The sequence below is a fragment of the Nyctereutes procyonoides genome, unplaced genomic scaffold (genome assembly GCF_905146905.1).
Source record: "Nyctereutes procyonoides isolate TBG_1078 unplaced genomic scaffold, NYPRO_anot_genome, whole genome shotgun sequence".
Classification (NCBI taxonomy): domain Eukaryota; kingdom Metazoa; phylum Chordata; class Mammalia; order Carnivora; family Canidae; genus Nyctereutes; species Nyctereutes procyonoides.
Window position 1 is genome coordinate 34,515,571 of NW_026575020.1, and position 13,553 is coordinate 34,529,123.

General features: G+C 45.1%; 1 protein-coding gene across 9 annotated transcripts in view; it reads left to right on the forward strand.

Annotated features, from left to right (window-relative positions):
* The window catches only part of RAPGEF1 (Rap guanine nucleotide exchange factor 1), a 137,049-nt gene that overhangs the window by 13,839 nt on the left and 109,657 nt on the right, over nucleotides 1–13,553 (forward strand). For 4 of the 9 annotated variants that reach the window (XM_055317577.1, XM_055317582.1, XM_055317598.1 and 1 more), the window contains exon 1: nucleotides 8,959–9,245. The exons of 2 other annotated variants lie outside the window; for them this stretch is intronic. In XM_055317577.1, the coding sequence (XP_055173552.1) occupies nucleotides 9,182–9,245 (64 nt within the window). In that variant the 5' untranslated portion in view covers nucleotides 8,959–9,181. Of the gene's footprint in view, nucleotides 1–8,957; nucleotides 9,246–13,553 lie in introns of those variants that run through there. 3 more of the 9 variants (XM_055317617.1, XM_055317625.1, XM_055317635.1) reach the window with 2 other exon arrangements.

A 13,553-nucleotide genomic window follows, 5' to 3' on the forward strand; every position in this document is an offset into this window, starting at 1 on the left:
GGAAGGGAGAATGGGGAATTATTGGCTAACAATTTTTTTAAATTTTTTTTTATTTATTTATGATAGAGAGAGAGAGGCAGAGACACAGGCAGAGGGAGAAGGAGGCTCCATGCACCGGGAGCCCGACGTGGGATTCGATCCCGGGTCTCCAGGATCGCGCCCCGGGCCAAAGGCAGGTGCCAAACCGCTGCGCCACCCAGGGATCCCTTGGCTAACAATTTTTAAGTTCAGTTTTATAAAACAAAATTATTATGTGGCTGGATGGTAGTGATAGTGTGTAACAGTGTAAATGTACTTAATACCGTTGAACCATGCACTTGAAAATGCTTAAGATGATAAATTTTACATTACGTATGTTTTACCACAATTTATAAAAAATTACTATGGTTAACATATTCTTCAGCATTTATTTACATAACCATTTAATCTTAAATATCTTTATAAGTTATATTAAAATGTTAAAAACCACTATGGCAAATGACAGGTATATTACTGGGCAACAGTGCTCATGGTAAAAATGACCTCTGGTTTAATCCATTGTATCTTGAGCTGGGAAGAACTAGAGCTAGTTTGTAAACACTTGTGGGACACCATACTTTGGGATTCCCTAAGTGCACTGTGACTCCTCTAACTGGGCATATCCCTTGAGGAGACCTGTGTGATTATGAGATTTGGTTCCTATGGGGTAGGTAGCTTTTAAGCCAGGATGGTTCCTGTACCTACCAACCATGGATCTTGTTGACTTGGACCTGAGCTTCTCAGCTCTGCCGGGCTCCTTCAAGGACAGCTCACAGAGGGTACTCTCCATGCTGTCCCCTGGCAGCCTGTTGTTCCCACCCTGTATTTATCTGAATAGACCAGTGCCAAGGGCAGCCAGTGGAAGCCCAGGGAGCCTGAACGTGTGGTTGAGCCCCAGAGCCTGGTGGGTGTTGTAGACTGGCACATGGTGAGTGCTTAGTGCATGTCAGCTCTTAATAAAGACTCTCACGCTCCCCCGTGGCTTCCATCTGAGACTGCCTAGATACCATTGTTGGCACGTACTATGAGTTGACAACACAGATGGCGTTTACTCCAGCACCATTTGGCAGGATTCCAGGCTATCGGCCCCATTCATGAGACGGTATCACTGACCTGGTGGGGAGGGAAAGATAATCTATAGAGAAGCGAGGTCAAGTCTTTCTCCAAGAATTTTAAGGCCAGGCAGACTCTGTTAGATGAAATCGTGCCTCCATTTGGAATTGCCACCTCGAGATTGCCATGACAGGGTCTCTGATCCCATGGGTATCATTAACATGTCTCTGTGAATCTGGGATGATAGGCAGTTACTGTGTTGTTTTGATACTATGGCACCAACACATGTAAGACATATTATTGACTTAACACTTTTCAGGAAACAAAAAAATACATTGGCAAGATAGATTATAAAAGAGCATACCCTGATTTCAAAAGTAAAATCATAAAGAAATATACTATCTTAGATTCAGGGAAATACAATGTGAAGCATTGACTAATTTTTTTAGCTGGTTTCTTGAGCACCTACTGTCTACAGTTCATGGCAGTAGATGCTGGGGACATGGTGGTACATAAGTCAAGGCCCCTATTATTCTCATGGTGCTCACTGCAACTGGTTCAGCCTCTCCTCTCCAAGTAACACCTAGCCTTTGATTGAAGAGTCAGACTCTGGAGCTTATAAATGTAGCTCCATTCTAATCTCACAGTTAGGTGTCTGGACACCAGAGGAAAATTACTTTGAGGATCACTGTGTTCATGTAGACTGTGACAGATGGGGTGATGATCACGCATTCCGGCTTACACCTGCTGTCCTGGCATAGTTATTAATAGCATCATCCCTATCACTCTCAAGAGTGTCCTGGTTTGGATGGGAAAACACTGAGGGAGGCATCATTTACAACTGCTGAGTTTCACATTTGTGTTGGAGAGGGTCTTGGTTTGCAGTGAGAGAACTATTTCAAAACTAGGGTCTGTTCCAACACCGGATCAAGCCCAGAGAAGCCACAGGAGGGTCAGCTGAATTTGGTTTGGGTCCCATTCTCCCTGTGGGCATCTGCCACTTCGTATGTTCCAGTCACTCAACTCATGGGAGCATCAAAATCTGGGATAGTTTGGTTTTTAAAATGATAAACATGTACATAAAACAATCAGAATGTGTTTTCCTTATGAAAATTAGGTTAACCAGATCTTAAATTAATATTCTTTGGAATGGGTAGAAAGGATGTTAGTATTTTTGTCAAGCCTTACAAGGAAAGTTGGAAAAATAATTATATAGCAACACCAGTCTAGGTTAAGTTGGACTGGGATTTTGTTTTCCGTGTTGCTATAGAAAGGAGTATGGGGATTGAACTTTGGTAAGAAATTTCATTTTTATTTAAGTGATATATTTGATATTTATTGAAGACAGTTGGTAAGACAGGAAGCTTTGCATTTACGATAAATTGGTAACTTGCTGCCTGTTATGGTAGCAAGTATTGATGACAAGATCCTCTACAGCCGATGGTCCGTGTCCTGAGGACCTGTGAGTCTCCCAAAATGCTGCCCACCTTTTGTAGTGGGTCTCAGACTTCAGCACCTGAAGGTGCTGGGCTCCAGCCCCCAGTTTCTGATTCACTAGGGCTGAGGTTGGCCTGAGAATTGGCATTTCTAACAAGGTCCCCAATGATAATGCTGCCAGGAGGGTGAATGAGTAGGGGACACCCTCAAATCACTGCTTACGGTCAAGTATGGAGAGGATGGAAGGGGTCTCCGGAATTTGACCTAAAATGTTGTCCTTAGAATAGTAGAGGAGTGAGGATATAAGATAGAATTTCTATGCATTGATGCCGGGAGCTCTGCTACACACCTATTTAACCATCTCGAGAGCACTGCTGGGAGGTAGTGCCCCACTTTATAGATGAAAAGATGAGGCCCAGAAAGGCTTATGTGATTTGCCCAGCCGGCACATGGGAGAGCTAGGCTGAAACTGCTGCTCGCTGCTCAGTACTGAAACCCTCATAAAATGAGTAAGTGTCAAAGGCATCACAGAGTGAAGATGATTCCAGTAATAGAAGCACGAGTGAACAGTGAGAGAGTGACTGTGTTGACACCACTTCTACTTGGCAGCCCATGCTTTTGTCTGCAGTAATAGGAGGTAAAAAGCAGTGGTCTAATTAGCTCTGACAAGATGGCCAGAAGATTGACAGTTAATGAAGAAACTCTTTGATGAATCTCACAGTAAATGTATATTGTGCCTCAGAATATTAGCTAATTAATTAGGTTGATGTATTAGCCATTATTAGCGAGACATTTAAAAACTACACATCTGGAACTTGAAGACCAAGTGCAAAAATTTAGATGATATTTAAAGTCACCCAGCATTCACTTTAGGGCTTGAAACACGTGGTGGTGAGTGTTTCCAAGCTGCTCCTGAGTTGTCTTACTGTATACAGGTGTCCTGGTAACATAAAGACACGCCCATCTCAGCCCTATTCTGGAGCACCTCTTTGAAACTCCTAGGGCTGAGTCCTCATTTCTTCCTCAGCAGTCCTAGCCTCATGTCTTTATTGTTATTATTATTTTTTTTATTAATGAGAGACAGAGAGAGAGAGAGAGGCAGAGACATAGGCAGAGGGAGAAGCAGGCTCCCCCTTAGAGAGCTAGATGGGGGACTCCATCCCTGAACTCCAGGATCATGCCCTGAGCAGAAAGCAGAGCTTAACTGCTGAGCCCTCCAGGTGTCCCTAGCCTCATGTCTTTAAGTGCCATCTAAATCCTGATGATTTCCAGAATCTCTATTTCTAGCCCCAAACTCTCCTCTAAACTACAGACTGCCCACTTACTATCCCCTCAGATGTCTCTCGGATTCGCAGGTAACACTCATAGACCAGAGCTTGTTGTTCTCCACTTCGCCCCTTGCCTAACTGGCTCCTTCTGGGGTGCCCATGACAGTAAATAATGCCATTTTTGACCTAGTTGTTCAGGCTCGGAAATCCTGGAATCATCCCTGACGACTCTCCCAACCCATGTCCCATGCTCTGTCAGTCCTCTGGGCTTGCTTTCGATGTACCTGCTTCCTCTCTGCCACTTACTCCAGGCCACCGCTGTCTCTCCTGGACTGCAGAGGCCCCTCCTAACTGACATCTTGGTTTCCACTCCTGCCTCACAATCATCCAATCTTTATTAAACTGCCAGAGTGTTTGCTAGATCAAATTAGGTCTGTTCAAAGTTGCCAAAAGTTCCTCTCAGGTTGTGCGGTCAGTCCACGGTCCTTACCAGGGCCTGTGGCGTCCTATGCTCTGGCCCCCGAGCACGCTTTTGAGCTTTTCCTTCAAGTGTTCCTGGAATATACCAAGTATTTTCCTGCCTCTGGGCCTTTGCACTCACTGTTCCCTCTACTTAGACTTTATTTCCCCTGGTAGTGTGGTGTGCCTCCCCGGAGCCCGTGGTCAGCAGCCGCATCTAAATGCTGTATCTGTCATTCACTGGCTGTGTGCCTTGGAGAGTTGCTCACCCCTCCTCCTCTTAAAATCCGTTTTGTCATAGGAGAAGTGGCCAGTGTTTGGGTTGTTGTGTGCTCCTGACGGGAAGCACTTAGATCCTAAGTGCCAGGGAACCCTGGGCTGCCCTTCTGTATGTGTTTCTGCCCTGACTCCTTCTGGCTCTTGTTTGTATGTCAGTCATAGGGGCCTCTCCAGCCATGGTCCCCTCAGGCCAGCCTTTTCTTTTCCTTTCCTTTTAATGGAGCATTTGTTAGCTGCATTTTGCAATCTTTTCCCTTATCAGGAGGTAAGGTCTTGTCAGGTGCCATTTCCCCAGATCCCAGAGGGTGCCTGGTGTAGAGCTGAAGCTCACTGATTTTTGTTGAATGAGTGGTTTTAAAGGCCCATGTTGGGTGTGGGCTCAGCCTCTTACTAGAGGGGTGTGCTTCTCAGAGGGCTCGGAGAGCCTAACTAGGGGTGACTCTTCTCGTGCCCATCCGGCTCAGTGTAGAGGCCGTGGTGAGTCATTTACTTAGTCAACTAAGTTGGGTGAGACTCTGTCTCTGGAAGGCAGGAGCTGTAGAGGGACGAGGGCTGGCAGAAGGGGCAGGAGCTTTTTTGCAGTGAGGGCTTTGCCTCTTCTGCCACTGTCATGGCCCAAGCAAAGCAGGGGTCGTGGGACCCCATTATCGTTGCCCACCGAGAGTCTGCTGGATGTTGACTATTAGGTTTCCATTGCTTAGCTGGAGAGGAAGGAGGTGAGGCACAGTGCTGGCCAGCAGGAGTGGATTTTGGCATGGAATTGAGTCCTGGGCCAAAGTCAAGGCCCCAGAGTGGGGAATATGGGAGACAAAGTTGGGGAAGGTAGTTTGGTGGCGAGACTTCACAGGGCCTCGAATGCCAGTCCAGGCACTTGAGAATTCCTCCCATAGGTATTCTGGGAAGCATGAAAAGTTTAAGAAGTGTTCTTCACACATATTTAAACTTTTCCTGAGTATTTTTTGAATATCATGAAATAAGTGGCAGAGAGGCGAATTACTATTGCTTACTTAAAAGAATAGTTTCTGTTTCAGTTCCTGGTGGAATTCTACAATTAGGGGTGTGGGCTTTCTCCCTTTCATGTTCTATGGGTTAGATTTTATTCCTGGTGCAGTCCTGACTTTGAAGAGCAACAAATGAGCAGCTTCTCGAGAAGGCTGGCTGCTGGGTTAGCAGTGAGGGGCCTGCTGGGACAGCCCTTTCTGTAGTGACCCATTCTGTAGTGACCCAGCCTGCTCGCTGAGGTCTTCAGAACCCAGAAGCCGTCTCATGGGGATGCCTGCAACTGGAGGCTTTGACCCCCTGTGTTTTGCAGGTAGGTTAGACCCCAAGAAAGGTGGAGTGGCTGACTTTACAGTTCATTTCTGTGGAGTGTCACTTCTAAGCCTCCCCAACAGAAACAAAGCAGCCTTGTTTTGGATACAGTATCAATATTCAGTGAGGTTTAGTACTTTGTTGTTGTTGACACACCCCTGCCAGAAATAAGGCAGTGGTAGATATGGAAAAACACCAGACAAGGAGTCTGTGATTTGAGTTCTCTGCCTGTCTGTGAAACCTTGGGGAAATGTCTCCCTCTGTGGATCTCAGTTTCCTTATTTTGGAATGAGAGAGTTGGACTGGCTCTGTGGTTCTTAACCTTTGGAATTCTCTCCCTCTTTTTTTTAATTTTTATTTTTTGAGAAACAGAAAGAGCATGAGCAGGGGGTAAGGGCAGAGGGAAAGTGAGAGACAATCCCAAGCAGACTCCGCACTGATCACAGAGCCAGACGTGGGCCTCCGTCTCAGGATTCTGATATCATGACCTAAACTACAACCAAGAGTTGTCTGCTTAACCGACTTTATCACCCAGGCACCCCTTAACCTTTGCATCTCTTTGAGACTTTGATGAAATCTGTGGACTTCTCTTCCCCAAAACTGAACCTTTGTGGTTTGGCCAACACTTTAGGAGCCCCCTGAAGCTCATGAGATGACCTATAAGGTCCTGCCCCACCTGACCCCCACTTTACCTCCCCCCATTCATGTACCTCCACCTACGGCAGGGCCTTGCACGTGCTTCCCTGCACACAAAATGCCCTTCACCCCTTGGCTTGGTCAACTCTTGCTCATCCTTTGAGTCTCACCCTTCCCTGACCTCCCAGATTAGATTAGGTTGCCCTGCTAGACATGCTTCCCTTACCCTGAACTCAGCACTGATCATACTGGTAACTAAGTGGATGCTAGCACATGTCAGTGTTGGTATTTATTGGGTGAATCCCTGAGGTTCCTCTGGCTGTGACATTCAGTGACTGATCTGCGAATATGTGAATGTGTCTTAAGAAAATACTAGTCTGTGCTTCCTGTGACACACAGCACAAGATGTGCCTTTGCCTTGGATGATTTCCTCTAGGACTGGGCAGGGAAGTCACTTCAAAGCAGGGCCTAGAGGGCTCAGAAGACTGGCTCCCAGACTTTCTGCCTTCGTGTTCTGCAGGGCCAGACCTCCAGGCTGGTCATTCCTCTTTGTTTATGTCCTGCACTGAGCTGGAACTCCCACTTGGAACCTTCCCACAGTGCTTGGCGCTTCCTCATATTGTTGTATTTTTCTCCAGAGGGGAAGTGACCAACATCAGACTTTCCTCCTAGCAGACAAAGTCCATACGCAAAGCCTTATGTCAGCTCTTGGGCACCTGCTTCTGTCTCCTTGCCTCTTGGGGGAGGTGAATGTGCACATTATAGCAATCACCTTTCCCTGTTATTTCTCTCTTAATTTCCCTCAAGAAGTGATCAGTGCCTTGCAGGACCCCCTGCGTCAGGTTCCTTCTGAATCCTGTATGTCTGGTAGGGAGGGGAGGATTCTCTGTAAAATGTCTCATTCAGAACCTTGGTTTCTGACTTCTTATGGTATTACCTTCCTGGTTTAGGTCACTTTCCATAATTGAAATGTTACTCTGATGGTGCAGATGTTATAAGTGAAATTTTATTTGCACTAAAGGAATGAGGAATTTACCAGAATTTTGCGACGGATCTCACCCTGATATGGGGGGAAAAAAACCAGGGTAAATAATTTCTCTTTAACATATCTAAAGCTGGATGTTTACAGTTAATAAAATAATAAAAACAGCAAGAGTCCCTCTTCATTAAGAGTATCTGCCACCTGCCAGGCACTTCCTTAAACAGCATGGTTAACCTTTAAACTGTCCTATGAAGTAGGCAGCATGATTGTACACATTTCACATAAGTGAAAAAGATCAGGTCCAGGGAGGTTAAGTTCTTGTTGCAGAGCTGCCCACCTGGGAAGTGCCCACAGATTCAGATCAGGCCAGCTTCCCTCCAGGGCCAGCACCTTTCCCGATCTCCTGCCTTCTCCAGTCATGAGGAAATGGGTAGTGGCTTTTCTAGCCAAGAGTAAAGATGGAGCTAGATCCAGCTGTTTCACCAGCTATGTAGCCTTGATCCCCTCCTGGCTTCATCTCTAAAATAGAGGAGAAGTTTGGTGGACCCTCCCCTTCTGTGAGCGATTTGGGCTTTTGGTAGTGATACCTCAAGGGGTAACTGATAACATGTGGCCAAGTAGGTCTGATTCTAAGCAGTTCATACATCCATGTCATCCTTGAGGCATTAGTGCAAAAAATGGAACCACATCATATCAGCAGTGCAGTGAGCGTTCTACTGGTACCATTTCATTGTTGATTCATCTCGACTGTTAGAGTCCCATGTTGCCTCCCTAATGTGTGGACTGGAGATGGGTCACAAGTACATTTATACAGTGCTTTCATAAGAAAATGCATTTTGATTTTTTTTTTTTTTTTAGATTTTAGATTTAAAGATTTTATTTGTTTATTCATGAGAGACACAGAGAGAAAGGCAGAGACACAGGCAGAGGGAGAAGCAGGCTCCATGCAGGGAGCCTGATGCGGGACTCGATCCCGGGACTCCAGGATCCCAGGACTCCAGGATCATGCCCTGGGCCGAAGGCAGGTGCTAAACCTCTGAGCCAACCAGGGATCCCCAGAAAATGCATTTCGAGACAGAAACAGCTGATTTATTGATGAATCTTACAAATAAACTAGAAATTTCTTTGAGAGAACAGCTTTGAAATGAGGACCCTATGGTTCAGCTGCTTCTCTAGGAATCCCCAAATGATTCAAATGTAAACTTTCTAGAGGTACGTAAAGATAAATAGAATAGCCTGTTCTTAAGAATATCTCACTAAATCTCAAGCTTGGAAAATGTTTCTCACGGCACATCCCGAATTGGTCCGTTTTTAACTTTCAGCTTTTTGGCCACCCAGTTCGCTACTCCTCCCCCAAGGAAAGGCAGCATTGAAAGTGTTTGGAAGTGCAGTTCACTCTGAGGCCGCTGCTGTGCCGATGAGTAATAGAGTGTCAAAGGAAGGCCAAGGAAGAGCTTCCTAATATAGATGGACTGATGGGGAACGGGGACCCACCCGTGGGGCGATAACAAGTCTTTTCTTCTGGCTTCCTCCCTGGAAGCAAAGGGAGTTTGAAAGGCAGGAGGCAAGGACTGCTCTGAACAGAATTCAGATTTTTCTTGGAAGGGTTTGCCAGGGCTTGCGAGGTGATTGGGATGTTGGAGAGATGAAGTCCCTTTCAGCCGGCACCTTGGTCCTTACTCCCTGTTCAGCAAAGACCTCTAGGCTTGGGAGGACCCTGTGAGCTCCTGGCTTTAGAATGGGCAATGCTGCTGAGAAACAGAAGCCCCGGAAGCGAAGCCGTCTGTGCCCCTGGAAGCAAGGTAAGCAGGCCCTGGGCTTTGTCTCCAGGAGAAAGGAGGCAGCCTTGCATTAGGATATTTTGGCTCCGCACCAAAGCTGGAACTGCTTGGCAAACACCTTCCACACCACAAAGGCTCTGTAGGTCAACATATTTTAAAGAAAATTAACAGACAGCTCTCCTGAGGATTAAAGTGATCTGTATCTCAGTGTGCTATCATAGCCTGGCTGAGAATGAAGTGCAGCTCCAGGTTTGTGCTCACTGCAGCATGTATCTGCCAATCGAAAATTCTAAGCTTTAAGAAATATCCCAAATAAAAATCTTGATAGCCAGGAGCTTGAATCTTTTGTAACAGTTTGGTGAGAGAATGTTATTAATAGCTTTTAAATATATATCGTCCTTCTTCCGAAGAATTCAAAGTACTTTCTGTTGGAAATCTCCGGTTAACCTGTCCTAGATGCCCGTGATACTGGCCAGCATCGACTGACCGTACTGGATGTCTCTTAAAGGGTTTGTGTTAGTGTCAGTCTTGAGGAGGAGGAAGCCAATGAGACCACAAGCACTGCCATGGCACACCTGAAACTGGGGACGCATTTAACCATGTCCCAGGGCAACTTAGTTTTCCAGTGTACTGAGCTGCTTTTTTCACGGTCATTAACCCTGCAGCCCAGCCGTAGGCCTTCGGGACTTCAGGTCTTGGCTTTTACCTCCACTTGCCACAGAAAGCAGAGCTAGCACTTGACCAGCAGCAAGACAGTTTGATTGCACCTGTATATATATATGGATATGTGTTTATGCGGAAAATGTAACCTGGAAGAAATCTATGGAAATGGTAACAATAGTCCTCTGTGGTCAGGTTATGGGTAACTTGTTCTTTTTAAAAGGGAAAAGTAGGTAGGCTGCTTATTTCATGTCAAGTTCCTGTCCCTCTGACTTTCCGTCAGTCATCCTTTGTCTGACATGCTACGGTGAAAAAAGTAATCACTAGTGGTCTTTGGGTCCTGGTTTGAACAAAATAGTGAGAAAGACATTTGGGGGACCATTCAGGTAGTTTGATATGAACTGGGTAGTAGATGATATCTGGGGACTATTGCTGATTTTATTATGTATAATGATGGTAATGAGTCATGCAGGAGAATGTCCTTTTGGATAGTCATGCTAAAGTATTTAGGGGTGAAGCATTATACTGTCTATAATTTTATTCCAAAGTGGTTCAGGTGAATGAGTGCATATATACATACAGAGAAGCAAAATAGTATAAGTTTGACAAGTGTCAGAATCCAGGTAATTGGGGCACCTGGGTGTCTCAGTCAGTTTAAGCATCTGCCTTTGGCTCAGGTCATGATCCCAGTGTCCCAGGATAGGGCCCACATCTGGCTCTCTGCTCAGCAGGGAGCTTGCTTCTCCGTCTGCCCCTCACCCCACTCATGTGTGCTTTTCTCTTTCTTTCACTCAAATAAATAATACATAAAATGTTAAAAAAAAAAAAAAAAGAATCCAGGTAATGGTTCTGTGAGGCTTGTTATACTTTCTTTAATGTATTTTTACTAACCAGGAAGGGACACCATTACAAAAATGGTTGCTGGTTGCATCACAGTACAGTATCCTTCAGAAGAATGAATCTCAGCAGACATGGTTATTTACTGAAGTGGATCAGGATCCAGGACTTACTCAGTGCTACATGGGTTGATATCTCTAGCCACTAACAAGAAAATCATAAAAATCCAGTAATTCAGAAGCACTACTTTTATAACAGGAATTTAATATATTTACTTTCAGATAATCTCTGGTGTTTTTTTGTTTTGTTTTGTTTAGAAAAATGTATAAAAGTTCTTGAAATTAACCATTGGAAGCAGCCTGGTTTACAGGCAAAATTAAATTAGCCAGCCTCTGTGTTTTATTTTACAGTTTGTGTTCAGTAGTTTCAATAAGAGGAGCTGTGGGAGCGTGGTGAGTAATAGCAGGCATTGCAAGGTTCACTGTGAGTTGGGGTAAAAGAGAGAGCAGCTCCCTGCCCTGATTTCTGAGTCTGCATGGGTCCCATTGACCCGGAGTACATTTTGGCCAGTGTTGAGATTCGTTTATGCAGTTTAGACCCTGGGATAAGGGTTTGTTTCCCTGACCCCGAATCCAGGGAAGCCCTGCTAAGGACCCGCAGTAGCAAGGGTGTGGAGCAGTCCTTCACAGTTTATCTGTTTGGCTGCGTCTTTAAGGGTTGTTGATGTTTTAGAAATGGGATTTTCGAGCAATATTTAGGAATCAGATTTTGTGAATCCCAGACACCCCTGTGACCCTCATCTGAGTATATTTTCCATAGTCTACACTTTACATGGCTGTGAAATCTCAGTGGATGATTGATGACTCCATGCTCCAAGGCAGAACAACAGGGTGTCAGGGTCTGCTTTTGGGCCAAGTGAATGGGAAACACATCTTTGTGTGCATTTGGTGCAAACAGCTCAGGCTGCTCCTGACTTCTCCGTCCTGTCTTGTCTGTTGCCCTGTAGTGGCAGGGGCTCCTGGGAATACAGACTTTTAACCAGAGCCAGACATTTGTGATTAGGAGGGTCAAGCCCAGAATACATTTTAAAAGCAAATTTAAAGGAAATCATTATTTGTCCTTTAAGTCATTTACATTTCTGTTTCCAGGTTGTATGCCTGGAAAGTTGAAAAATTAAAGTGACAGAATGCTAGTTCAAGAAACATAAATCTTACCACCTCTGCCAGCTGTCACCCTGAAGAGCATTTTATATATACCTGGTAGAGAAATGTCTCTTGAATGATTTTAAACAGTGTGCAATGCCCATCTTTTGAGGGGACTGACTTTTATACTCTCTGACTCTTATTCTTGATTTTCTGATGGCTCTCAGAACCCAAGACATAAGTAGAAAACAGTATAGCTCTTTTTGGGTTTTACAATACAGAGTGTTTGCGGTGGTTAATAAATGTGAGTCGTTTGTAATACCGTAGTGAGTTATAGCAGGCCCCTCATGCCAAAAAAAAAAAAAAAGTATGGAAGGTAGGATAAGACAGTGGCTTCCAGTGTGATCCTGGGATTTCCAGCCAGCCAGGGCTCTGCCTCACATTTGCCGTTTGTAATCCCAGATCTCCTCATTCCCTCACTGCCCTCACCTCCCACAGCTTCTCCAAATGACTGTGTCTTCCTGTGTGATTTCCTTATAGCCCTCACCACAGGTATTTTTTTATTGATCTGTTTATACACTATTTGATTGTAAACCGCCTGAGGGCTGTCTGTTGGGATCATTGTTCTTCTATCTTCCACACTAGTGCAGAGCCTGTTGCTTGTTAATTGGTGCCCTCCAGGAGTGTACTTGGTGACAAAAATCCCGTGCTCCCTGGCTGGCTGTGTTACCACGGGTATAAGTGAGGAACAAACGGCAGAGCTTGGTTCCTGGTGCATAGTAGGTGCTCAGTAAATGCTAGCTACCAAAGCTGGCTGGTATGTGGTCGTTATGTGGATCTGGAAGTGTTTATTCTTTGCCTTTCTCTGCTCAAAGTGCAGACTTTGGGGTTGAAAATAGGTACATCTTCCTCTATTCCACAGCAATTCTGAATTTACAAAGAGTTCAATCTATCGATAATTAATCACATTGCAAAAGATTGCTTTACAAAAAGCGCTGAAATCATAGTGAACACTTAGTTGCTGATTCATTGACTCAGGTACCTGGTGAAACCTTCCATTTAGAGCTAAATTGAACTCTGAAATACGTCTGCCCTCTCAGAAGAAAAAAAAACAAACTCTGCCCTCTCAGAAGACTCATTCATTCGTTCTTTTTGAGAATTAATTTGAAGGGTTGCTTACAGTGGTCATTTTGGCTCTTGGGAGCGTAACCGGGGTAGAAGTTTCCTGGGGGATTAAAAATTGCAGCAGTAATTGCAAATTGAATTGTTATCTCCTTCAGAAATCCCAGCAGCTTGGGGCCATACCAGCCTGGTAGATGGAAATGTTGATGATTTGCATGTTTGTACACAGTTGGGCGTGAGCTGAGCGAATGAAATTAACACCCTCCGTGGAAGAGCTGAGGGTGAGAAGTGTCTTTTCCTGGGCCTGGGGGAAAGGAGATTGGCTGGCAGGGGGTGGGGGTAGGGAGTCCAGGATGGATTTGCATTAATTCCGCATGTTCCTTGGTCCCTCTGCGGTAGAGGCAAAGACAGCATTGTTTGGATTCCAGTGAGCAGTGGTGTTGAGACTTGCCACTGCAAGCTAGGTAGTGAAGAAGCATCCGGGGCCGCTGGTAATTTATTTTGATGGCTTTTCTGGCCAAAGCTGAAGCCGGCCCACCTCCCACCATTCATTTTCTGGTCTTTATTC